Genomic DNA, 27166 nt, shown 5'->3' with positions numbered 1-27166 from the left:
TTAAATAAGCAGGGTGACAATGTACAGCCTTGACATACTCCTTTTCCAATTTGGAACCCTCTGTTGTTCCATGTCCAGTTCTAACTGTTGCTTCCTGACCTGCATATAGATTTCTCAAAAGGCAGATCAGGTGGTCTGGTATTCCCATCGCTTTCAGAATTTTCCACAGTTTATTGTGATCCACATAGTCAAAGGCTTTGGCATAGTCAATAAAGCAGAAATAGATGTTTTTCTGGACCTCTCTTGCTTTTTCCATGATCCAGTGCATGTTGGCAATTTGATCTCTGGTTCCTCTGCCTTTTCTAAAACCAGCTTGAACATCAGGAAGTTCACGGTTCACATATTGCTGAAGTCTGGCTTGGAGAATTTTGAGCATTACTTTACTAGCGTGTGAGATGAGTGCAATTGTGCGGTAGTTTGAGCATTCTTTGGCATTGCCTTTCTTTGGGATTGGAATGAAAACTGACCTTTTCCAGTCCTCTGGCCACTGCTGAGTTTTCCAAATTTGCTGGCATACTGAGTGCAGCACTTTCACAGCATCATCTTTCAGGATTTGAAAGAGCTCAACTGGAATTCCATCACTTCCACTAGCTTTTTCGTAGTGATGCTTTCTAAGGCCCACTTCACATTCCAGGATGTCTGGTTCTAGGTCAGTGATCACACCATCGCTCAGGGTAGTGTTCTATAAATACCAGTTAGGTTGGAGTGGTTGATGGTATTGTTCATATCTTCTATATCTTTGCTAATATTTTATATAGCTATTCTATCAGTTACTTAGGGAAGTTTACTGTAATCATCATCTGTGATTATGGAATTGTCTTTTTTTCCCTCTAATCTGTCTATGTTTGCTTTATGTATACTAAAGCTCTGTTATTAGGTACACACACATTTTTGATTTTTAGACTTTCCTGATGACTTGACCTTTTTAAAAATCACTGTGCAATGTAATAATCTCACCAGCATTGATATTATTTTCCAAACACCTTTTAGTTCTCTTTTGTAATTACTTTAAATTCTCCATAAGTACACTTAGGTTTGAACTTCAAAGGATGTAGACCACTAAACATTCTTTCCACTTGTACTGAAATGTCATTATCTCCTCCCAGCTCTTGCACATTGAAGATCCCAGGTGGCTCTAACTTAATATCAAAGGAAAAATTGTTTAGTAACCTGTAGGTTGATAAGATTTTCATTAACCTTTCTCATTTTTGCTGGGTTTGTGACATTCCAAACAGACAGAGATTATGTGGAACCAGTGGTTAACTACAGAATATTAAGTAGAGGGATCAATGCAGAGTGATTTTTTAAAATGATCTATTTCAAGAGAAACACTGGATTTCAAATTGATCTCCAGGAAGTGGACAACTGAAAGTTAGTATGAATCTACAATAAAATTCAATTAAATGACAATTAGAGAACCAAACACAGACTCCAATTTTTTATAGAAGAATTTTAAAGTATAGTCACTATTTCACTTCAGAACAAATGAGGCAGAAACAGTTTCAGTTCTGAAACTACTACAGAGCAGTTAGCAATATGACATCTACCTCTAAACATTTACTATTATGTAGCTTTGTATGTGGAGAAGGAAACGGCACCCCACTCCAGTGTTCTTGCCTGGAGAATCCCAGGGACAGGGGAGCCTGGTGGGCTGCCGTCTATGGGGTCGCACAGAGTCGGACACGACTGAAGTGACTTAGCAGCAGCAGCAGAGCTTAGATAGCTCAGTGATCTTCATGAGACCATAACTGTTCTAAATATCTGTAATTTTCAAAAGTTGTGTCAATGTACCTAAGAAAACAGTAAAGACAAAATAAAACACTGGGACCTGAACACCTACTGTGGCTAACTGCCCAAACCTGTGGGGGTGTTTTGGTAGCAAGTCATCTACACAGCAAGCAAATCCAAATATGCAGAGTGCCCACCAAGCAACAGCTGATTCCTTACAGTTATTAAATACTCATAAAACACCATGGTATTGTTGCATTCCTTTTGCATGTGAAACCAGACTTCGAAAGATTAAGTGGCTCACCAAAGGCCACACAGCTGTAAGCAGTAGTTATGGGATCTGAATTCCAATCTCCTAACACTAGACATAGTATTTGGTCTACTTTGCCAGAGAAACCTATATATAGATCAGGAGTTGGCAAACCTTTTCTGTAAAAGCCAGAACCTTTAAGCTTTGCAAATCATATGGTTTCTTAACTCCACTCTTGTAGTAAGTAAATAGCTATAGATAATATGTAAGTAAATAAGTCTTACCCTGATGATGGGAAAAATTGAAGGCAAAAGGAAAAAGGGGCAGTGGAGGATAAGATGGTTAGATTGTATCAATGACTTAATGGACACGAATCTGAGCAAACTCCAGGAGCTAGGGGAGGACAGAGGAGCCTGGCGTGTTGCAGTCCATGGGGTTGCAGAGAGTCAGACATAACTTAGCGACTGAACAACAACAACAAAATGAGTCTAGTTGTGTTCCAATAAGACTTTACAAAAGTAGGTTGTGGACTGGATTTGGCCCAGGAGTTGTGGTTTGCTGATCCCTGCTTTAGATTAATACATACAAGCAAACCATAAAAGAATTAGGTTCTAAAGTTTCAGAGGTATTTTTCATTACTGCTCCACTTAGTCTACTCAATTACAAACAATAATTGTGATTTCACTATAAATTTATCTTCCAGTTCATAGCTCTTCCACAGTGCCAACTTTCCTCTCCCCAATACAAATTCTAGCTTTGATGATAGTCACTTTAAGGGAGTGATCAACACTTTTTGTTAGTGAGGACCAATGCAGGAGATGTTTTTTCCTGCTACTCAGGAAAAATGACTTTGCTGCTGCTGCTGCTAAGTCACTTCAGTCGTGTCCGACTCTGTGCGACCCCATAGACGGCAGCCCACCAGGCTCCCCCGTCCCTGGGATTCTCCAGGCAAGAACACTGGAGTGGGTTGCCATTTCCTTCTCCAATGCATGAAAGTGAAAAGTGAAAGGGAAGTTGCTCAGTCATGTCCGATTCTTCACGACCCCATGGACTGCAGCCCACCAGGCTCCTCTGTCCATGGGATTTTCCAGGCAAGAGTACTGGAGTGGGGTGCCGTTGCCTTCTCCGAAAAATGACTTTACTGGACCCCAAAATGGAAAACAGTTTCCTCCTTTATTGAATATTTTTAAATGCTAATAAAAATTGGTACTTGGTTTTAGTTATCAAAATGGTAATGTGAGTGAACTTATGGACAAAACAGAAACAGAATCACAGGGTTAGAAAACAAACATGGTTACTAAAGAGGAAATGTGGGGGAAGGATAAATGAGGAGTTTATGATTAACATATCCATGCCGCTAAGTTACTGCAGTCGTGTCCGACTCTGTGCGACCCCATAGACGGCAGCCCATCAGGCTCCCCCGTCCCTGGGATTCTCCAGGCAAGAACACTGGAGTGGGTTGCCAGTTCCTTCTCCAATGCATGAAAGTGAAGAGTGAAAGTGAAGTCGCTCAGTCGTGTCCGTACTACTATGTATAAAACAGACAATAAACAAGGACCTCCTGTATTGCACAGCAAACTCTACTCAAGATTCTGTAACAACTTACATAGGAAAAGAACCTATGTAAGAATGTATATATGTATGTGTATAACAATCACTTGCTGTACACCTGAAACCAACAACACTGTAAATAAACTATACTCCAATACAAAATAATTAAATTTAAAAAGTGCTAATGTGGAGCAACAGTCATCTTTCCAATCTATGTACTTTAGGATTCAAAACTTGTCTTCTTATACATTATTTCATTTATCTTTGAAGCAAATTCTGAAGTAAGTATTATTATGGAGAAACTGATGCAGAGGTTAAGTGACTCACCCAGAGTCACTTCCTTCTCTTCTGGGTAAAACTGGACAGGCAAGTACTATGCTGGGTGCAGGGAATAAGGAGATAAATAAAATCATACATGCTTGCCTTTGTCCCTATCCTCTTTGTTGATACTTGGCCTCCACCAAAACCCACATACCTAATAAGCAAGTTTGAAAGGAGTTTTCTAGTGGCTGCCCAGGTAGTTTTTTTCCCTCGAGGCCTCTGCCTTGTTGAACTGAAAGTTGTACTTGAAATCTGATCAGATACTCTTCTGGAAAACCAAACAAGGCGTGAAGCTCTCTGGTTTTGGGCTTCTCATCACCATTTATAAGTCCCTCCAGCAACTCATCTACACTATTACAAATAAGCATTTTCAAAATTCAATGTCAAGTGAGTTATTATTTTATTTACTACTATTTCTGGAAGTTAGTTTTATTTCCTCAAATGCACAGTCTCTACTCTTTCTATTCCCTGTAAACTGACATTTACTATATTCTTTTCATCTGTCAATATTCATTCTGCACACAGTCAGTCCTCTGTGTCTACTGGCCTTTCTTCAACTAATTACAAAGAGTGTAATATCTAAAGTGAGGTCCTTACTTGATCCATCACATTATTGGTCATAAACATTTCTTTAAGATCTGATATCAATTCTTGCAGATTCTGTTGATTTGCTAATTCACATAGCTGTCCTAGGGCTTCCCTGGTGGCTCAGCGGTAAAGAATCCACCTGCAATGCAGGAGTCACGGTTTTGATTCCTGGGTCAGAAAGATCTCCTGGAGGAAGGCATGGCAACCCACTCAAGTATTCTTGCCTGGAGAATCCCATGGACAGAGGAGCCTGGCGGGCTACAGTCCATGGGGTCGCAAAGCGTCAGACATGACTAAAGCGACTTAGCATGCACGCACGTTCATAGCTGTCCTAATGTCTTCACTGAGTATATTTGGTAATTTAGGGTATTTTTCACTTCAGGTAAGGATTTTTTTTTTTTTTCACAAGAAGATAGAGCCATGCTAAGAGTCATTCCATTTCAATCAGCCATGAATGAAAGTTTCTTAGCCTACTTACCTCTGCAATCAGATCATGTAGCTCTCCTTCACTAGGGCAGCATCCTAATGACCTGATAATTGTTCCGACCTCTCTGTGGGAAAAAAAAAGTAGTCAGTTGTTTTAGAATATAAACTCTGAAAAAACAAGCACTATGTTTCTCTAAATTATTTCAGAGCAGGTATAGCACAGCAAACAAAGTCATGTAATAAACATTGCCTCAAGAGGATGGAAGATACTTTCTGAGGAAAGGAAAAGGCAGACAAGTGAACCCAAGAGAGAAGAAAGAAGTGTTTGTGCTGACTGGCAGGCGCAAACCCTGCCACTTCCTAACTGGTTTTAAGTGTTTGCTAATTCTTTTGAGCCACAGTTTCCACACCTGTAAAATGAGGATGATAACGTCTAGTGAGGGGAAGTCTAGGGGCAGGGCACCTACAAGTAGGACCTCTAGAGGCAGGCTCCTGTTGTTGTTTAGTCACTAAGTCACGTCCAACTGTTTTGAGACCCCACGGGCCATAGCCCACCAGTCTCCCATATCCTGGGATTTCCCAGGCAAGAATACTGGAGTGGGCTGTCATTTCCTTCTCCCGGGGATCTTCCCGACCCAGGGATCAAACCCTCACCTCTTGCATCTCTTCCTTTGCAGGCAGATTCTTTACTGCTGAGCCACAGGGGAAGCCACTGGCAGACTGCTAGGGTTCCAACTCCAGCCCTCTAATTTGCTAGAGTGGGCAGGTTAATCTGCATGCATAAGCCTACCTGGTAGGTGAAACACAGATTCTTCCTTGAAATACTCAGAACTGGGCTGAGAACACTCTAATGGTCAAATAATATGAGCCACCATAACATAAAGCCCAGCTCTTGACAGAGTAGCCACTCAACAAATATTAGTTATTCCTCACTCCCTCCCCCATAGGAATGTAATTCAATTTAACAATAACCTAAGAAAAGTATAAGCTATATTTAGTACTCTCTGGATGCTCAGGGGATTTATAATAGATTATTAAATGTTTTCATTTAAAATGGTTAAAAATTTGTGATATTTTGAAAGTTAACTTGTTCAACTTAACTAGATGTTAATGTTAACTAATGTTAACAACTTAACTAATGTTCACTTAACTAGAATATTTAACTTCTTTACCATTCTGGCTAATATCTGTGGTATTATATTTACTCTCTATTTTACAGAGAAAACATTTTAAATAAGAATTTTTAAGTTCTTCACTTCAGGAGGCTGAAGGATGGGTATCAAGAGAAAACCCGAAGTCAGTAACTGTGGAATACAGGATTCTTGGTCTTCACTGATCTGCGAGCCAACTAAACATGTAATGTTTTCATGTCAACCTCCCTGAGCTCCTTAGTCTCACTGCTCTTCATGCCCACATGCCTCACTGAGGCAGGATCTGAACATGACACTGTTGCTAGAGACTAAAATATTTTACAAGATTATACTTTCTCTCAAGAAGCAGCTAAAGATGACCCATGAAACTGGCTAACACCAGCGTAGTAATATTCTTGTAACATCAGACTGGCTATTGCATACATTAGAACAAATAGTTAATGAGGCAGGGACAAAAAAATATAATTTGATAAACAGTCATGGATTTATCTTTTCCATAACCTTCTAGGCCTTCTGCTCTGTGAATCAGAGAACTGCTTCAACTCCAAACTCAGAAGGATAAGGATAAAGGCTGCCTTAACTCACAGAAACAAAGGGAAGGCAGGGAAGTGAGGAGGGCAGCGTTTGTATGCCCTTGTAGGTTACAAATCTTGGGGAGGTAGGCTGGGGGGAAAAAAGAGAAATTTCAGGCCTGCACCATGCAGTACCGAAGCCACTACCTCCACCGGCTATAGAGCACCGGAAATGTGACTAGTCCAGATTAAAATGGGCTCTAAGTGAAAAATCTATACGGATTTCAAAAATTAGTATAAAAAAATGTAAAACATCCATTAATAATTTTTAATTGATTACATGTTGAAATCATATTTTAGACATATCGGTTAAATAAAACACATTGTTTTACCTGTTTCTCTTTTACTTTTTTAAAATACAACTACTAGAAATTTTTAAATTATATACGCAATCCTCCTTTTGCTGGTTCTTTTCTAGGGAATAGCTGCCATCATGATGCACTTTGTGAAGACACATACAGCACATAAAGAGAAACTTAGAATTGCATTGCGCTGTGTCAGCAATGTAATTGATCCCCCGTGCCACTATGAGAAACTTTCAACCTTATTTATTTATTTATTTACTTATTTACTGGCCACATGTCAAAGCATGCAGAATCTTAGTTTTCTGACCAGGGGTCAAACCCGTGCCCCCTGCCGTGGAAGCACAGAGTCTTAACCACTGGACCTCCAGGGAATTCCCTCAACCATATTTAAATGAAGTCCTGGGTCGCTGACCCAGGTCTCAGGTCTTCTGCCTATATCCCAGAAACAGTAACAGGCTAACTTACTAGCTTTCGAAGGGGATAAAATCAAAGGGTAGACTTGACATGTATAAAGATGCATAGGAGAAAATCTGGGCTGGAAACCTAGATCTGGTAACAAAGCCACAGGACCAGAAGAGCTCCTCTAAGAAGAGCGCCTTGGCTGGAAGAGATGATGACCCAGGAAGAGCGCACAGGAGTACCCCCACTGACACGATGGCCCAAGGGTGAGGAATCTGCACTAGACTCAGAGAACAGGAGCCAGGAAATAGGCTGAAATTCAGGACAGGGTGATGCCATGGAAACTAAGGAAAGAGATGGAAAAAACTGAGTCATCTTTGGTGTTAAATGCTGCTGAAAGGTCAAGGAAGATAAGTTCTGAAAAATGTCCACTGGAATTAGTAAAGAAGGAGACAAGTTCTGACTTTTGACCAAGGATATTTCACTTGAAGGCTGAGGAGAAATCAGGGTTGAGATGGATGGATCTGTGCAGTGAAGGGGAAGAATTGATGTCTGGAGGGGGACATGGTGTCAAGGAAGATTTTCTATTTTTTAAGACCAGAAAGATGTGAGCATGTTGAAATACCAATGAGAATGAACCAGGGTGAAGTAGAAGACTGATTAGGGCACCATCAGCTGAACAGATGGGCTTCCTGAGGAGGTAGGAAGGGCTGGGTCGGGTGCTTAGTGCTATATCCACATGGCCATCTCATCTGAAGACCTGCCACCAGCAAGCTGCTTCCTATGAGAAGGTGGTAGATTCCTCCTTGCAGTCTTAGAAAATTTTACTCTGTCCCTCTTTCCACTTTGCTCTGAAGAACCCATCACCATCTTCTGCTTTCTGAGGGCATTGAGCTAGACTGTCTCACTTTGCCCAGGCAGACCACAGAAAACAAAGCCTAATGTCCTCTGAGCATCAAGGAACTTCTTTCTGTCTAGTCCTGATGATATAAGAGAAAAGGGCAAAGACCCTTCGGCTGAGGAGTCCACAGTGGCCTAGAGAACAATACAAAACCTCAAGAGCTCACGTGTACACAAACCACAGGTTCTCTAGCTCGCCCACCCTCCCTTTCGGTGGAAAGCTAATTCCTCCTCTGTGCTCTGGGCTCTGGAAGCTGTGGTCCGGATCCCTGCAGCCGACCTGGGCACAGAGGAAGGGGGTGATGCCCGTGCCTTCAGGCCTAGACATCTCAGCAGCACAGTGGTTTTCTTGCCCTTGTTTTCCCTAAAGACTGCACTAGCCTCCTAGTACAATGTGGTCCCTGGTGACTCAGACAGTAAAGAACTGGCCTGCAATGCGGGAGACCTGGGTTCAATCCCTGGGTCAGGAAGATCCCGTGGAGAAGGGAACAGCAACCCACTCCAGTATTCTTACCTGGAGAATTCCATGGACAGAGGATCCTGGTGGGCTACAGCCCATGGGGTCGTAAAGAGTTGGACAAGACTGAGAGACTAACACTAACTAACTGAGGACAATATGAGAGAAGAAAAGAAGGAGCCACCGAATTGCTAATGTTGAACTTTTTCTGGTCTTGCACATGGTGAAATGGAATTAGATTCGATTTAGAAAAATACAGGAATGTGACACATCTTTTACCTCTAGTCTACCAGACTACTCTAGATACAATTCATATCTATAACCCTAGTTCGTGGTTTGGGAATGGGATGCGAAGTCTTCTCTTTCTCTCTCCACTCTCTTCTGCTCCGCTTCCCCAGGGCCTGACCTACTGCACCAGCTCCCTTGCCCCCAGGCTCCTGGTCCCAGTTGCCCAACACAAGGCAGAGCATTGCAGGTTTCCATTGCTAGATCACACACTGCCCAAAATGTGGGGGCTTAAACAACAACGAGTTCTTACTTTTCATAATTCTGTAGGTTGGCTCGATTGTTCCTCCACTGGTTTCCCCTGGGGTTCACTCATGCAGTGTTTAGCACTTAATTAATCTACACATCGGGTTGCTCAATATTCCACAGTCAACTATTCAAAATTTCCATTATCACAGCCCCGGATTCTGGGTCCCTTAACCTTCCATCCTGCCTGCTCTATTGATCCATAACCCTGAGCATCTCTACGTCTCTAATTTTAATTTCCTGTTACTGCAAAGCACTGCTGGAAGAAAACAACAAAAAACTTGTGGCCCACTACAGATTCATGCCATCTAGCATCAAGTGTCCTGGACGGTGCCTGACAATCCTTTCTCTCATCTCCTGTTGATGCCCTAGCAAACTTCCCAAAGAGCTATCCTGAATCCTCTCTGGTCTCATGCTCCAAAGCATGGCCTCCCTTAATCTCAGCAGAAAACCCTATCACCTACTTCACCAAAGAAATGAAAACTGCTGAAGTCGGCACCATCACTGACCTTCCTCACTCAGCTCTGGTTGCTCTAACAACATACCACAGACTAGGAAACCTAAACCACAGACATTCATTTCTCCCAGTTCTAGGGGCTTGAAGTCTGAGATCAAAGCACTAACTGATTTGGGGTCTGGTGACAGTCCATGCCCCAGCTTGCAGATGACCTTCTTCCTGCTGTGTCCTCACAGAGCGGAAAGAGAGCAGGCTTGGGTTTCCCTCTTCTTTGAGGGGCTCCACTCTCATGACCTCATCTAAACCTAATCACTTCTCAAAGGTCCCACCTCCAAATACCATCCTGTTGAGGGTAAGGGCCTCAATATATGAATCTGAGAAGGACTCAAACCTTCAGTCCATACCACCACCTTTCCATACACTTCCCTCACACCACCACAAGTGTGTACATGAAAGTGAAAATGTTAGTCACTCAGTTGTGTCTGACTCTTTGTGACCCCGTGGACTGTAGCCCACCATGCTCCTCTGTTCATGGAATTCTCCAAGCAAGAATGCTGGAGTGGGTTGCCATTCGCTTCTCTAGGGGATCTTTCCAACCCAGGGATGGAACATGGGTCTCATGAATTATGAGATTCTTTACCATCTGAGCCACCAGGGAAGCAAACCTCCTTCCTTACGCTCTCAACCGTGGAGGGAAAAAAAAGCACTCTTCCTAACAAAGCTAACCCCACTCCGTTTTTCTTAGTTCCAGTCTTGGCTCTTGTTCTTGACATACGTTCCTCTCTTTCAGCATCTTCATTCTTTCCTTTATTATTTGCTACCTCTTTGGCTGTAAAACATTCACAATCTTCCTTTCCTTGAAAGAATTTTGATGGGTGCCCGACCACCTCCAACTATTCTATTTCTCAGCTTCCTTTTGCTATTACAATACTTAGAAATTATTCCTCTTGTAACTGCGACTCCATTCCCCACTCATCCTCTCCATGTCTAACTCTAACCCCTCTCCAAAATACTTCCATCACTGGCTCTCTACTCATCAGTCAGTCCAGGTCTCTCTCACTCCCTCATCTCTTCCCTTCCCTTCCCTTCCCTTCATCTGACCCTCTCTTCTTCCTGTAACCCCTTTAAGTGCCTTCTGCTCAGTACCTCTGTTGCAGGATGATCTCTACTGTTAAAAATATTAAAGACGGCCAAAAGAATAAGAACTATCTTAGATGTGGACCAAAGAAGACCACTGGTATCTTAATATGGAGTAGGAAATGGCAACCCACTCCGGTATTCTTGCCTAGAGAATCCCATGAACAGAGGAACGTGGTGGGCTACAGTCCACAGAGTCACGAAGAGTTGGACACAACTGAGCGTCAGAGCACGCACGTGCAGTATCTTAGTGACAGCACTCGTAGAAGAAAGAGGAAGAACCCCCCACCACCATCACCAGCAAGAGTGCCAGTGGTAAGAAAATCTAGACCAGAAGTACGGAATACACAATGTGGGGGATGCCCACGGAAGGGGACACAGATCACACCTGACAGCCCACAGCTCCAGAGCGCTCACTCCGCATCCGGCACATTCTACCAACTCACTTCATCCTCAGGAAGTAGGCACTACTGTTACCTCCATTTTCAGAGGAAGAAATTAAACCCCAAAGGCATTAAGGAATTGGCCCAAGGTCACATACAGCCAATATGTTAAAGCAATGACTTCCTTGGGACTAGGGAAATCTCAGGAGCTGTGGAGAAGTCCGACAAGGGGGCTAAGCAGAGAACAGGGATGAGAACAGAAACTAAAGCCCTCACGATGTGAGAAAAGTAGATTAACTAGTCTTCTGGCTTAGGAATGGACATCTCCTCTAAGACTTCTAGAAAGAACAGACTTTTCATCTCATTCACCTTCCTTATAACATGATCATGATCTGTATGGATATAAGAAAAAATATCTCCTCACAATAGCTCTGTGTGGTAGGCACTGTTATTTTACATATGGGGGAAATTGAACCACAGAAATGTCTGGTAATTTTCCCAAGATCCTATTAAGTAGCGGAACTGGGATTCAGACGCACACACAGGCTGGACTTCACGCTCTTAACCACTACACACCACTATCTCTCATAAATCGCAACTGCATAATTAGTTAGACTTAAAAAAGAACTTGACTGTACCAAGGTGCTTCTACAGAAAGCTGTGGGTACGCCACCCCATGGGAGCCTTGAAGATAGATCCAGGGATCACAAGCTGATGCCCAAAGGAACACATGTGGCCCTAAGATACGATTTTGTTTAGCATAGCATTCGTTTGCTTCTTTGTTTACAGGGACATATGTGAACATCATGAGAATGGTCCTACACTTCGGATTCACATACTCTATTACAGGCATGTTCCATGTAGAAATCTGTATACATCACTCCTGAAAAATACCAATTTTGTACTGTTTAGGAATTTACTTGCAAGAAGCAGGGGAAGGAGCCAAATGGTTTCTTAAAGTTCTCCTCAAGTGTTTGACTCTGAGATTATTTTTAAACACACACACACACACACACACACACCACATACACACACAACCTATGGCTTATAAAAGAGAATGTTCTTGTTCTCAGAAGATATACATTCAAGTATTTAAAGGAAAAGGTCTCAGTGTCTACAACTTACTCTCAAAGTCTAGTAAAATGATACAAATCAATACCAGAAAAACAAACAACCCAATCAAAAAGTGGGAAAAAGACCTAAACAGACATTTCTCCAAAGAAGATATAAAGATGGCTAATAAACACATGAAAAGATGCTCAACATTTCTCATTATTAGAGAAATGCAAATCAAAGCCACAATGAGATATCACCTCACACCGGTCAGAATGGCCATCATCAAAAATTCTACAAACAATAAATACCAGAGAGGGCGTGGAGAAAAGGGAGCCCTCTTGCACTATTGGTGGGAATGCAAATTTATACAGCCACTATGGAGAACAATATGAAGAACCCTTAAAAAACTAGGAATAAAAACACCATATGACCCAGCAATACCACTACTAGGCATATACCCTGAGGAAATCAAAATTTAAAAAGACACATGTACCCCAGTGTTCACTGCAGCTCTATTTACAATAGCTAGGACATGGAAGCAACCTAGATGTCCATCAACAGATGAATGGATAATGCAAACTAGTACAGCCACTATGGAGAACAGTGTGGAGATTCCTTTAAAAACTGGAAATAGAACTGCCTTATGATCCAGCAATCCCACTGCTGGGCATACACACTGAGGAAACCAGAAGGGAAAGAGACACGTGTACCCCAATGTTCATCGCAGCACTGTTTATAATAGCCAGGACATGGAAGCAACCTAGATGTCCATCAGCAGATGAATGGATAAGAAAGCTGTGGTACATATACACAATGGAGTATTACTCAGCCATTAAAAAGGATACATTTGAATCAGTTCTAATGAGGTGGATGAAACTGGAGCCTATTATACAGAGTGAAGTAAGCCAGAAGGAAAAACACCAATACAGTATACTAACGCATATATATGGAATTTAGAAAGATGGTAACGATAACCCTGTATATGAGACAGCAAAAGAGAACAGTCTTATGGACTCTGTGGGAGAGGGAGAGGGTGGGAAGATTTGGGAGAATGGCATTGAAACATGTAAAATATCATGTATGAAACGAGATGCCAGTCCAGGTTCAATGCACAATACTGGATGCTTGGGGCTGGTGCACTGGGACGACCCAGAGGGATGGTATGGGGAGGGAGGAGGGAGGAGGGTTCAGGATGGGGAACACATGTATACCTGTGGTGGATTCATTTTGATATTTGGCAAAACTAATACAATTATGTAAAGTTTAAAAATAAAATAAAAAAATTAAATTAAATTAAATTAAAAAAAAAAAAAAGAAGAAGCTGTGGTACATATATAAAATGGAATATTACTCAGCCATAAAAAGGAACACATTTGAGTCAGTCCTAACGAGGTGGACGAACCTAGAGTGAAGTAAGTCAGAAAGAGAAAAATAAACGCCATATACTAACGCATAAATATGAAATCTAGAAAGATGGAACTGATGAACTATTTGCAGAGCAGTGATGGATATACAGACATTGAGGACAGACTTATGGACACAGCTGGTGGGGGAGGAAGGAGAAAGCGGAAGGTATGGAGAGAATAACATGGAAACATACATTACCATATGTAAAATAGATAGCCAATGGAATTTGCTACATGACTCAAGGAACTCAAACTGGGGCTTGGCAACAACCTAGAGGGGTGGGATGGGGAGGAAGGCGGGAGGGATGTTCAAGTGGGAAGGGACATGAGTAAACCTATGGCTGATTCATGTTGATGTTTGGTGGAAACCAACACAATACTGCGAAGCAATTATCCTTCCATTAAAAGTAAAATTTTAAAAAGAGTCTAGTAAAATGAAAATAATAATAAAATACAAACATAAATATAAACATAATAAATGTATAGGGAGAGAGCACACACATCAAAAGCAAGTGTGGCAAAGATGTTGGGAACTGGTGAATCTAAGTGAAAGTACACACGAGTTCAGTGTACCATTTATTATTTGTCTATAAGTCTGAAGTTTTTTAAACTTCCTTTCATTCTTGAAATCAAAACCAAAGTAGTAAGAAACAATCACTGAAATTCTGCCTTGTATAACCTATGGCTTATAAACGAGAATGTTCTTGTTCTCTTATTCATGAAACAATTTGCTCCTTTCATGTTATACAGTTTTTTATCATTTTGACTTAAAAAGTTGATTATTAAGGATGTCCTAGCCTTCAGTTTCACAAGAAAATGTACAAGTTACAACCTTTTCCCTCAGTATTTTAGAATTTAATATTGAAAACTTAGCAAGATGATAGATCTAAAGTCGTCTGTTTCCAGAAGTACAGGTAGAGATGAGGCCGGATACCAGTCTCCCATGTTTGCATGTAGAAGAAAAGTGTATGGAAAGGATGGAGCCCTTCTCATCCCTTCACCAAATACCAAGAAGGCAGCACCAGAACTGCTCCTGCTGTTGCAGGGAAACAGCTGGTTTTTGTGAGTGACTCTAACAAGCACTGGGCTCAAGCTCTCCAAAGACAAGCAATGGCCAGGTCAGCCTCTGGCCCAGAAGACAGCTTACCGGGAGGTGCCCTTCTGTGGCAGTCCGGTGGTTGCAGTGCCCAGCAAAGGCCACAGAGAGGGCAACTAAGAAGAAAATTACGCAAAGGCAAATGAAGTGGAGAAGGGAGGTGATGTTTAATACGTAGCCCCTTTCTCTCACATGTGCTCTTTCTTCAAATGACACCGGATGAGGTGAACATATTTCAGGAGGCCTCCCGAGTTCCTAAACAGAGTCCCCGAGAGGAGAGTAAAGGGAAATGACAGCAGAAACAAACGTGATGTGGAGCTTTTGTTTCCAATGTCCTGAAATACGAGACTGGAGCACTGAAGACCACGTGATCCCCTGAGCTACTCTCACATCATAATTCTAGTGCCAGAACAAGGGACATAACAGGAGGGTTAAGGTGCTCTGAAAAACTCCAGATGGATCTGAGACCCTGGCCGTTCTGAAGGAAACCATACTGCAAACATCCAGCCCCAGGTGTTGTAAGGCTCCTGAGAGTGAGCTAAGGAAAAAAGAGAAATGTAAGAAAGAACAGAGGATAGAAAAACCCAGGCCATTAACTTTTTAGAAAGAGAAAGAGGTCTGGAAAGAAAGACATCTGAAAAGGAAAATGTAAGAAAACATTGAAAGAGATGAAAATATAGTTTTAAGAGATAAGGAATAGAAATGTCAAAGCTTAATGATGAAAATTAATGAAGCTCAGAATTAAGAGAAAGTATGTATTAGATAGGAACTAAAAAATAAAAGTATGAAAAAGAAATATGAAAAAATATGAAATAAGAAAATAATTATATATAATATTAAGGCAGATTGGCCTATTGAACTTTGACTAAATAAGGTTTTGAATCAAGCTAATTGATTGAAAAATATTTCAAAATAACCTTTTAAAATTATTGTGAAAGTGTTCAGTTGCTCAGTCATGTCTCACTCTCTGTGACCCCATGGACTGTAGCCCACCAGGCTCCTCTGTTCATGGAATTCTCCAGGCAAGAATACTGGAGTGGCCTAGGCAGATACTCTAAGGAATCCAAAACTGAGACACATGTATCCCATTGTTCACTGCAGCACTATTTACAACAGCTAGAACAAGGAAGCAACCTAGATGTCCATGACATCTAGACAGGTGAACGGATAAAGAAGTTGTGGTACATATACAAAATGGAATATTACTCAGTCATAAAAAGAAACACATTTGAGTCAGCTCTGATGAGGTGGATGAATCTAGAACCTATTAATACAGAGTGAAGTAAGTCAGAAAGAGAAAGATAAATATCATATTCTAATATATATGTATGGAATCTAGAAAAATGGTACTGAAGAATGTATTTGCAGGGCAACAATGGAGAAACAGACATGGAGAACAGACTTATGGACATGGGAGAGTGGAGGAAAGGTTGAGATGTATGGAACGAGTAACATGGAAACTTACACTACCATATGTAAAATAGATAGCCAACGGGAATTTGCTATACAGCTCAGAAAACTCAAAGAGGGGCTCTGTATCAACCTAGAGGGGCGGGATGGGGAGGGAGATGGGAGGGAGTTTCAAAAGGGAGGGGATATATGTATACCTATGGCTGATTCATGTTGAAGTTTGACAGAAAACAGCAAAATTCTATAAAGCAATTATCCTTCAATAAAAAATAAATTAATTAAAAAAAAAAAAAGAATACTGGAGTGGGTTGTCATTCCCTTCTCCAGGGGATCTTCCTGACCCAGGGATCAAACCTGGGTCTTCTGCATTGCAGGCAGATTCTTTACCATCTGAGCCACCAGGGAAGCCCTACTATTATGAAAACTATTAAAGTCCTTAAAATTATTAAAGTCACCATTTAAAAGAACTATTAAAAACATATTGATGTCAATGCAATAAAATTAAAATAGTTTTTAAATGTTAATAGTTTCTTTTAAAGTCTTTCTGTCAGGCTTTTGGAAGGGGAGAGGGAGGCATAGACAAACTTATCTGTGTACAGTAGTGTACGGGTGATCAAGTGGTGTCCTCAGGGGAAAAGGCCCCGATCAGGAGCGTTTGCATCTTCATTGGGCAAATCTACCGACCACGGCCAGTTTCAAGCTACCAATCTGACGTGACTCACGATGGACTTAGTGACAATAGCCCTATCACACGGTACCCTCCCACACATACATCCTCTCCGGAGCATAGATAAGATAGAAACGTAATACAGTACTTAGGAAGTGGTAAGCTCTCAGTGTTGTCACCTTTGTTATTTTTGCACTGATAATCAAACGACAACTTGAAAAAGCACAGAACCCCTCTGAGTTTGTGTGGGACCCTTGTGCAGGGGCCACACTGATTTCTCTGCACCTGGCTTCGCTGGTGGCTCAATGGTAAAGAATCCACCTGCCAATGCAGGAGACACAGGTTCCATCCCTGATCCGGGAAGATCCCACATGCCGCGGAGCAACTAAGCCCGCGCACCACAACTTCTGAGCCTGTGCTCTAGAGTCTGAAAGCCGCAACTACTGAAGCCCGTGCGTTCTAGAGCCTGTGCTCCACAAGAGAAACAACCACAGTGAGGAGCCCATGCACCACAACTAGAGAGCAGCCCCCACTCCGCAACTAGAGAAAGCCCACACAGCACAGGCAAAGATAAATAAAAAATCAAAAAAATTTTAAAACTTTCTCTGCACCATTCCAATTTTAGCACAAGTGCTGCCCAATGGGCTGCCGTCTATGGGGTCACACAGAATCAGACACGACTGAAGCAACTTAGCAGCAGCAGCAGCAGCTGCCCAATGGAGTGCATTTGTTTTTAATAATAATTAACTTGTAAGTTTATATAGCTTATTTTTTACATCAATTAGGTTTAACAGGGGCTTACAGAATTCCTAAAAACTTACTCATCAGCTCTGCTGACTTGGTACAAGTCAACATGACTTCACTCCAGCACACCACTGATCCTATGAGTCCCAACCACCTCATGTAACAGGTCAAGTGACTTCTGCCCTGCCATCTCAAGACAGGAGCATCTTCTGAACAACCAGCACAGTTAGGTCCAACTCACTTAGTGTTCTATACACATGTACGCAAAACAGAAAGCAAATACAATCTATGTTTAAAACAAAAAAAATTGAAACTTTTTCCTTTGGAAAAAAATTTTTTTTCTTTTAGATAAATTTCATGAGATTTTTTAAAAATTACCAACACCTCAATTTTGATAGGCCTTTCAGAGAAAATGAAAATCAAATGTCATCTCATCTAAAGTCCTTAAAATTTGCAGAGACTTTTTTTTGGTCAGAGGTCCTATATTGATAAGAGCTACAAGTCGGTCAGTCAGTTCAGTCACTGTCGTGTCCAACTCTTTGCGATCCCATGGACTGCAGCACGCCAGGCTTCCCTGTCCATCACCAACTCCTGGAGCATGCTCGAACTCATGTCCATCGAGTCGGTGATGCCATCCAACCATTTCATCCTCTGTCGTCCCCTTCTCCTCCTACCTTCAATCTTTCCCAGCATCAGGGTCTTTTCCAATAAGTTAGTTCTTCGCATCAGGTGGTCAAAGTATTTCAAGAGCTATAAACTTAAGTCCAAAAGCCTTTTTGGTTAAATACTAAGAATTTGTTTCCACTCCTGCATTATATAAAGAATAGTAGACATGGAGGTGAAATCATTTCACAACAAATGAGTCACAATAAGGTTGTCCAATACTGGCATCATCATTTAGTCCACAGCAACTGGACTATTTAAAACGTTTGGCCAGGGGCAGGCGGGCTCTTGGTAGGCTGACTTTTGGTGAGTGCAGTACCACGTTCCTGACACAAGGTGGAGCCAGTGGCATTGAGTTAGGTTGTGAGTCTTCAGTTTGAGGGCAGTCTAAGGTCAAAAAGATCACAAAGTGAAGACTCCATTCTGCAGGTGCTGCCATCTATGGGGTCGCACAGAGTCGGACACGGCTGAAGCGACTCAGCAGCAGCAGTAGAGAAAAGAATTCTAGACAAGAAAAGATTAGACAGAATATCGCACCTTCTCTATGAAATAGCTGACACTAGGCTAAGTACAAGAAAATGTTTAAAGCAATTCAAAAACGTCTAAGAAGGAACAAAGGATTTGAAAATGATTTTTATTGATGTAATAAATATTCATTGAACACTACTATGCCTAGCATATTCAAAAGCAGAGACATTCCTTTGCCAACAAAGGTCCGTCTAGTCAAGGCAATGGTTTTTCCTGTGGTCATGTATGGATGTGAGAGTTGGACTGTGAAGAAGGCTGAGTGCCAAAGAATTGATGCTTTTGAACTGTGGTGTTGGAGAAGACCCTTGAGAGTCCCTTGGACTGCAAGGAGATCCAACCAGTCCATTCTGAAGGAGATCAGCCCTGGGATTTCTTTGGAAGGAATGATGCTAAAGCTGAAACTTCAGTACTTTGGCCACCTCATGTGAAGAGTTCACTCACTGGAAAAGACTCTGATGCTGGGAGGGATTGGGGGCAGGAGGAGAAGGGGACGACAGAGGATGAGATGGCTGGACGGCATCACTGACTCGATGGACATGAGTCTGAGTGAACTCCGGGAGTTGGTGATGGACAGGGAGGCCTGGCGTGCTGCGATTCATGGGGTTGCAAAGAGTCGGACACGACTGAGCGACTGAACTGATGCCAGGTACAACAGAAAACAAATGAAGACTTTGCCCTTGTGGAAGTCACTTTTTCACCGACTCATTCCTGGCAAAGCCATGAAATGAAGCTTAAAATCATGCCTCATAACACCTATGGCTAATTCATGTTGATGTACGGCAGAAAATCAAGCCAATATTGTAAAGCAATTATCCTTCAATTAAAAATAATAAATTTAAAAAAAAAAAAAAAGAAAGCATTAATTCCTCTGCCTAAGAGCCCCCAGCACGCCTCATTGCACTGAGAATCTAAACTTTTTCATGGCCTATAAGGCTGTACATAATTTGGCCTCTGCTGGCCTTTGCAACTCGATCTTATACCACTCTCCTCAAAGCTCCACTGTCCTTTATGCTTCTCTCCAACACATGAACCCCTTCCCTTCATAGGGCCTTCATATTTGGTCTCCCCTAGTTTATCACATGGCAGGCTCCTAGTCTTAAAGATCTTAACTCAAAAATTACCTCCGGAGAAACTTTCCCTGACCAGAATGTTTAAACTGTCCCCACAGTAGTCATGTATGGATGTGAGAGTTGGACTATAAAGAAAGCTGAGCGCCAAAGAATTGAAGCTTTTGAACTGAGGTGTTGGAGAAGACTCTTGAGAGTCCCTTGGACTGAAAAGAGATCAAGCCAGTCCATCCTAAAGGAAATCAGTCCTGAATATTCATTGGAAGGACTGATGCTGAAGCTGAAACCCCAATACTTTGGCCACATGATGCAAAGAACTGGCTCAATGGAAAAGACCCTGATGCTTGGAAAAAATGAAGGCAGGAAGAGAAGAGGATGATAGAGGATGAAATGGTTGGACGGCATCAACAACTCGATGAACATGAGTTTGAGGAAGCTCCAGGAGTTGCTGATGGACAGGGAAGCCTGGCGTGCTGCAGTCCATGGGATCGCAAAGAGTTGGACACGACTGAGCGACTGAATGGAACTGAATCCCATCTAACCACCCTTCTGTCTCTAATACATCAATCCTATTTTCTCTATACCATATTTTATTTCCTCATCCTGTTTTATTTACTTTATGACACTTATTATGTGAAACTGTATCTATTTATCTGTTTGCTTGTATACCATCTGTCTCTTCTTTCTAAAATACAAGTTTCATAAGGATAGAAGCCTTTCACTGTTATATTCCGACCCTCAGAAGGAGCTCACACCTAATAGAGACTCAGTAAATATTTGTTAAATAATAAATGAATACTTTTCTATTTCTCTACATTCTCTCATTTAATTCTCGCGTCAATCCATATCTCATAATCTCCACTTTAAAAATAAGGAAACTGGGACTTGGAGAAGTCATACTGATGTACTCTCTAGAAACATAACTAGTATGGAGCAGAACCAAAAGCTGGTTGCCAACCTCTGCCTCCTGCGAGTCTATCTCTCAGCTCTCTGCAGTAACATCTTAGAACAGATCATGGTGGTGAGTGTAATTTGGGAGGAAAAGTAGTGACAGAGAAAAAGACTCAGATGCAGATCAGAATCACTGTGCCTTTTGCATATTTCTCATGGGTGTTTTGGTTATAACAAGAGTTTAATAAATGCTAACTAAATTGACTAAAACGTTTTTCAATATTGCAAAAGGTCTAAATAATTTTAAATTCAACATTGCCAAATGGCTGTTTACTGCCCAAACAAAGCAAACAAATAAAATGTCCACTCTCATGGAGCTTCCTGTTTAAGAAGCAACACTGAAACGCCTTTTGGCAGACACTACAGTCATGGGGAAAAAAAATCAACCAATAAATGCTAAAATTAGTGGGCAAATTTGGAGGAGAAATAGGATGTTTGTGTGGTCTTGACGTATCTCCCCAAGATATTTACTAATTAACAAAGTGAAAAATAACAGCCTCATAGTGGGAAAACCTGGCAGACACCATCTTAACCAAGAGAGCAAGGTTATAACATTGAGCACAGCATCACCCTGCCGTGGTGCACTGAGAAAAATACAAAACCACTTCTGCATTATTCTTGGCAAAAATGCATTAGCTCAATCTATGCGTGAGAAAACCTCTAATATACCCAAACTAAGGAACATTCTACAAAATTACTGAGCAGGACATTTTACAAGTATCAAGGTCATGAAACAAAGACTGAGAAACTGTCACAGCATAGAGGACCTAAAGACATATAATAACTAAATGCAAATAGGATTTTTAATTGGACCCTGGACGAGAGAAGGGAGATTAGCAGAAAAGCTGGTACAAATCAGTAAAATCTAGCATTTTTATTCACAATTCTGAAAAAATGTTAATTTTTCTTGATTTTAGTAATTGTACTACAGTTATAAGACGTGACCATTAGGAGAAGCTGGTTGAAGGAACACTCTGTACTATTTTTGCATTTCTATAACTACAAAAGCAATTTCAAAATAAAATGGTTTTAAAAACATTGAAAGAATTAAATTTTAAAATATTGGCATTATAAGGTCCTTTTTGCTCTATAGGCAAAGAGTGGAGATTTCTGGTTAATCAGATATTTTTAGAGTTACCACTTTTACATGTTAGGGATATCAGTCATTTGTAATATAACATTTTCTCAAGTTGTCATTTATCTCTGGATTTAAAGTTTTGTTTTGCTTTTAGCTAAAAAAAACACTTCTATGTGCCTGAATGTGTCAGTCTTTTTACTTCTAGATGTTATTTTGAGTCATTTTTCTCTACTCCAAGTTCATAAAGGAATTCACCCACATATTTTTTAATACTTACACAAAATTTGTTTTATGGTTAGATTTTTTGTTGCCTACAACCTCATCTTGGTACATAACCTGAAGTACAGATCTAATTTTACACTTTTCAAATGGCTATCTAGCTATTAAGTCTATCTTTTCCCCACTTACTGGAGATGTCACCTATATCATGTATTATCTTTCCATTGGCACTTGGCAATTATTTCTGAACTTTCTGTTCTATTTCATTGGTCTGTCATGCCACACTCTTTTAATTTTGTAAAGGATTGGTAATATGTTTTAATATCAAATAAAGCTAAACTGGAGCTTCCCAGGTGGCCCAGCGGTAAAGAACTTGCCTGTCAACGCAGGAGACTTGAGTTCAATCCCTGGGTTGGGAAGATTCCTTGGAGAAGGAAATGGCAACCCACTCCAGTATTCTTGCATGGGAAATCCAATGGACAGAGGAGCCTGGCAGACTACAGTCCATGGGATCGCAGAGTCAGACACAACTTAGGAACTGAACAGCAGCAACAACATAGCTAAACTTACCTCCTTGCTCTCCTTTGTCCACTTTTTATTGGCCATTCTGCTTATTTTTTTTTTAACATGAACATTAAATTCACTTGTTTAGCTCCAGAAAAGACTTGTTGGTATTTTAACTGTGTTTATAAGTTGATTTAGGATTACTTGACACCTTTATGATTTCAAGTCTTCCTATCCAAAAACATGGTATGTCTGTCCATTTGTTCAATTCTATTTGTATATATTTTTCAGGTTTTCCTAATGTAGCATTGTATTTTTTGTTATGTCTATAAAATTTAAACTTTTTTGTTGCTATTGTAAATGGGTCTTACCTCTGATTATGGGCTTCCCAGATGGTGCTAGAGGTAAAGAACCTGCCTGCCAATGCAGGGGACACAGGAGACATGAGTCCAATCCCTAGGTTGGGAAGATTCCCTGGAGTGGGAAAAGGCAACCCACTCCAGTATGCTTACTTGGAAAACTCCATGGACAGAGCAGCCTGGCGGGCTTCAATCCACGGGGTTGCAAAGAGTTGGACATGACTGAAGCAACTTAATACGCATGCACCTTTCATTATATATCACCTAGCGGGTCATTATTTGTATAAGTGAAGGCTTGATTTATGTATATTAATTTAATTTCCTACAACTTTATTAAACTTTGTGGTGATTTTTCATTGATTTTTTGGGATTTTCTAGATATTTCCTGATTTCCTATATGTAAATAGAGACTGTTCTTTTTCTTATACCTTTTCGTGTCCAATATTTATGCCTCTGTTATTACTTGTCTAATTGCTGGCTAAAGTCTCTAGTTAATACTAAATAATAATGGTGAATGTGGATATTCTTATTTTGTTTCTGACTTTAGTGGAAACACTGATTGTGCTTCTTCATTAAGTAAGAGACTGGATTTTAGGCTGAGATACACGTATTTCATGTTATGGAACTATTTCCTCAAGATGTACTTCACTGAGTGTGATGGCTAATTTTGTGTCAACTTGATTGGGCATAAGGGATGCTCAGTTGGCTGACAAGACATTATTTCTGAGTGTATCCGTGAGGATACCTCCAGAATCCAGCATTTGAACGGGCAGACCTAGTAGAGAGTGTGACTTCCCTGGTGACTCAGACAGTAAAGCGTCTGCCTACAGTGTGGGAGACCTGGGTTCAATCCCTGGGTTGGGAAGATCTCCTGGAGAAGGAAATGGCAGCCCACTCCAGTACTCTTGCCCAGAAAATCCCATGGACGGAGGAGACTGGTAGGCTACAGTCCATAGGGTCGCAAAGAGTCAGACACGACTGAGCGACTTCACTTTCACCTAGTAGAGAAGATTGCCCTCACCAACTTGAGTGGGCTTCATTCAATCTGTTGGTATGCTAAGTAGAACAAAAAAGCAGAAGGGCAAATTTTTTCTCTCTGCTTGAGCTGAGACACGTATGTTCTCCCATTCTTGGACAACCATGCTCCTGGATCTCAAGCTTTAAGGCTCAGAATGATTTACACCACTGGTTTTTTATTCTCCAGCTTGCAAATGTCAGATCATGGGATTTCTTGGCCTACGTAGTTATGTGAGCCAATTCTTAAATTCCCTCTTCTTTCTTTGTGTGTGTATTTTAAAGATACACATATCATCAAAATTAGGAATGTGTGCTGAATTCTACCAGATGCCTAAGTATTTATAAATATGATCCTATGCTATTTCTTCTCAGATCTACTAGTATGATGAAATACATATATACTTCCCAACATAGAACTATTCTTTTATTCTTGATATAAACTCCTTTTTGCTTTAATGTGCTATTGCATTTTGCTGCAAGTAATTTATCTGTAATTTTTGTATAGAAGTTCTCATAAGATTGTTCCTTAGAGTTTTTTTTAATGCACTCTTTATTAAGTTTTGGGTATCACTGTTATACTCATTTCAGAAAAATAATTTGTAAGTTTTTCTTCTTATTTCCCAGAAAAGAATAAGTATCATTGTGACTAAAATTTTTTAAGTCTGATAGAATTCTCCTATGAAACCATTGGTATTGAAGCCTTTCTGTGAAATAACTCTTTGAAAACTTGCCTTCTGATTCTATGGAATTTAGTATGTTTAGATTTTCTATGTTTACTGGGATCAATTTGTTTTGTTTTGCTTTTTATTTTTGGTAATTAACTCTTTTTTTAGGTGTATAATTCAGTGGTTTTTAGTATATTCACAATAGTGAGCAGCCATCACCACTACTGATCCTAGAACATTTGATCACCCCCAAAAGTATCCCCATACCTGCCAGCAATCACTTCTCATTCCCCACTCTCCCTGCCTCCTCGTAATCATTAGCCTATGGTCTGTCTCTATATATTTGTCTGTTACGGGCATTTCATACAAGCATCACACAATATATGGCCTTTCCTGCTTGGCTTCTTTTACTTAGCATACTGCTTTCCAGGTTCCACCATGCTGCAGCACAGGTCAGTACTTCATTTGCTTTTTATGGATGAATAATATCCATTATATGGATATATCACATTTCTTTATCCATTCATCAGTTGATGGACATTTGAGTTGTTTCTGCTTTTGGAATATTATGAATAATGTTGCTATGAACATTTATACACAAGTTTTTGTGTGAATGTATTTTTTCGTATCTCTTGGGCATACGCTTAGGAATGAAATTCTTGGGTCATATGGTAACTATGTTTAAAATTTTGAAGAACTACAAAACTGTTTTCTAAAGTGACTGTACCATTTTAGATCTCCACCAGCAGAGTATGAGGGTTTCTAATTTCTTCACATCCTCACCATCTTTTGTTATTTTACTTTTTAAAATTACCTTAGTAGATTTGAAGCTGTATTTCTGTAGTTTTGACTTCCATTTCCCTAACAACTAATGATGTTTTGCATATTTTCAGGTGTGTAAGTAAGTAAGTAAGTGTTAATCGCTCAATCATGCCCAACTCTTTGCGACCCCAAGGACTGCAGCCCACCAGGCTCCTCTGTCCATGAGACTTTCCAGGCAAGGATATTGGAGTGGATACAATATTGTAAAGTTTAAAAATAAAATAAAATTTTAAAAAATTAAAAAAATAAAAAATATAAGCTGACAAAAGGGCAATAAAGTTACTTATCAAAGCTGAAAAAAAAAAAAGGATATTGGAGTGGGTTGCCATTTCCTTCTCCAGGGGATCTTGCCAATCCAGGGATGGAACCCCGGTCTCCTGCACTGCAGGCAGATTCTTTACCGACTGAGCTACAAGGGAATTCAGGTGTGTATTAACCATTAAATGTGTTCTTTCAAGAGATAGCTATTCAAATCTTTTGCCCACTTTATAAGTGGGTTATTTGTATTTTTATTATTGAGATATAAGAGTTCTTATAAGGGACTTCCCTGGTGGCTCAGACGGTTAAGTGTCTGTCTACAACGTGGGAGACCCGGGTTCGATCCCTGGGTCGGGAAGATCCCCTGGAGAAGGAAATGGCAATCCACTCCAGTACTATTGCCTGGAAAATCCCATGGACAGAAGAGCCTGGTAGACTGCAGTACATGGGGTCGCAAAGAGTCGGACACGACTGAGCGACTTCACTTTAAGAGTTCTTATATATTCTGGATGCTGGACCCTTATCAGATATGTAATTTGCAAATATTTTCTCCCATTCTGTGGCTGTCTTTTTATTTTCTTTATTATGTCCACTGAAGCATGTAAGTTTTCACTTTTGATGAAGTCCCACTTACCTGTTTTTCCTCCCTAGGTTGCTTATGCTTTACTTGTCATATCTAAGAAACCACTGCTTAATCCTTGGTCATAAAGATTTACGCCTGTGTTTTCTTTCAACAGTCCTATAGTTTTATTTCTTACATGTATGTTTTTTCCTCTATTTTTAGTTTTTTTTATATATGGTATGCTATAGGAGTCCAACTTCATTCATTTGCATGTGGATATCAAGTTGTACCAGCATTATTTGTTGAAAAGCCTATACTTTCTCCATTGAATTGACTTGTCAACTTCATTGGAGATCAGTTGACCATAAATGTAAGGGTTTATTTCTAGATTCTCAACTCTATTCCACTGATCTACATATCTAGCCTTATACCATACGCCAGTATCACAGAATCTGGATTACTGTAGCACTGCAGTAAATTTTGAAATCAAGAAGTGTGAGTTCAACTTTGTTCTTTTTCAGGATTGTTTCTGACTATTCTAGGACCTTGCAGTTCCATAGGAGTGTTTAAAAGCTATTTATCTATTTATCTGTGGCTGCACGGGGTCTTCGTTGTGGCACACGGGCTCTCTGCTGCTGTGCACAGGCTTTCTCGAGTTGCGGTGAGCCAGGGCTATCCTCGAGTTGTGACGTGCAGGCTTCTCATTGTGGTGGCTTCCCTTGCCGTGAGCGTGAGCTCTAGGCTGCGCAGGCTTCAGTAGCTGTGGCACAGGAGCTTAGTTTTCCCACATAGGTGGGATCTCAGTTCCCAGTCCAGGGACTGAACCCACGTACCCTGCATTGGCAGGTGGATTCTTAATGACTGGACCACTAGGGAAGTCCCTCCATATGAATTCTAGGAAAAGGCTGTCAATTACTGAAGGAAAAAAAGATGGAGCT

The 27166-nt window shown here is 40.7% G+C and overlaps 1 protein-coding gene across 3 annotated transcripts in view; it reads right to left on the bottom strand.

Annotated features, from left to right (window-relative positions):
* EFCAB2 (EF-hand calcium binding domain 2) overlaps positions 1-27166 on the bottom strand; it is a 114467-nt gene that overhangs the window by 31811 nt on the left and 55490 nt on the right. For all 3 annotated transcript variants that reach the window (XM_070385371.1, XM_005910635.2, XM_070385370.1), the window contains exon 3: positions 4917-4989. In XM_070385371.1, the coding sequence (XP_070241472.1) occupies positions 4917-4989 (73 nt within the window). The remainder of the gene's footprint in view (positions 1-4916; positions 4990-27166) is intronic.

Source organism: Bos mutus, chromosome 16, assembly GCF_027580195.1.
Source record: "Bos mutus isolate GX-2022 chromosome 16, NWIPB_WYAK_1.1, whole genome shotgun sequence".
Classification (NCBI taxonomy): Eukaryota; Metazoa; Chordata; class Mammalia; order Artiodactyla; family Bovidae; genus Bos; species Bos mutus.
This window is presented reverse-complemented; position numbering and strand designations above follow the sequence as displayed.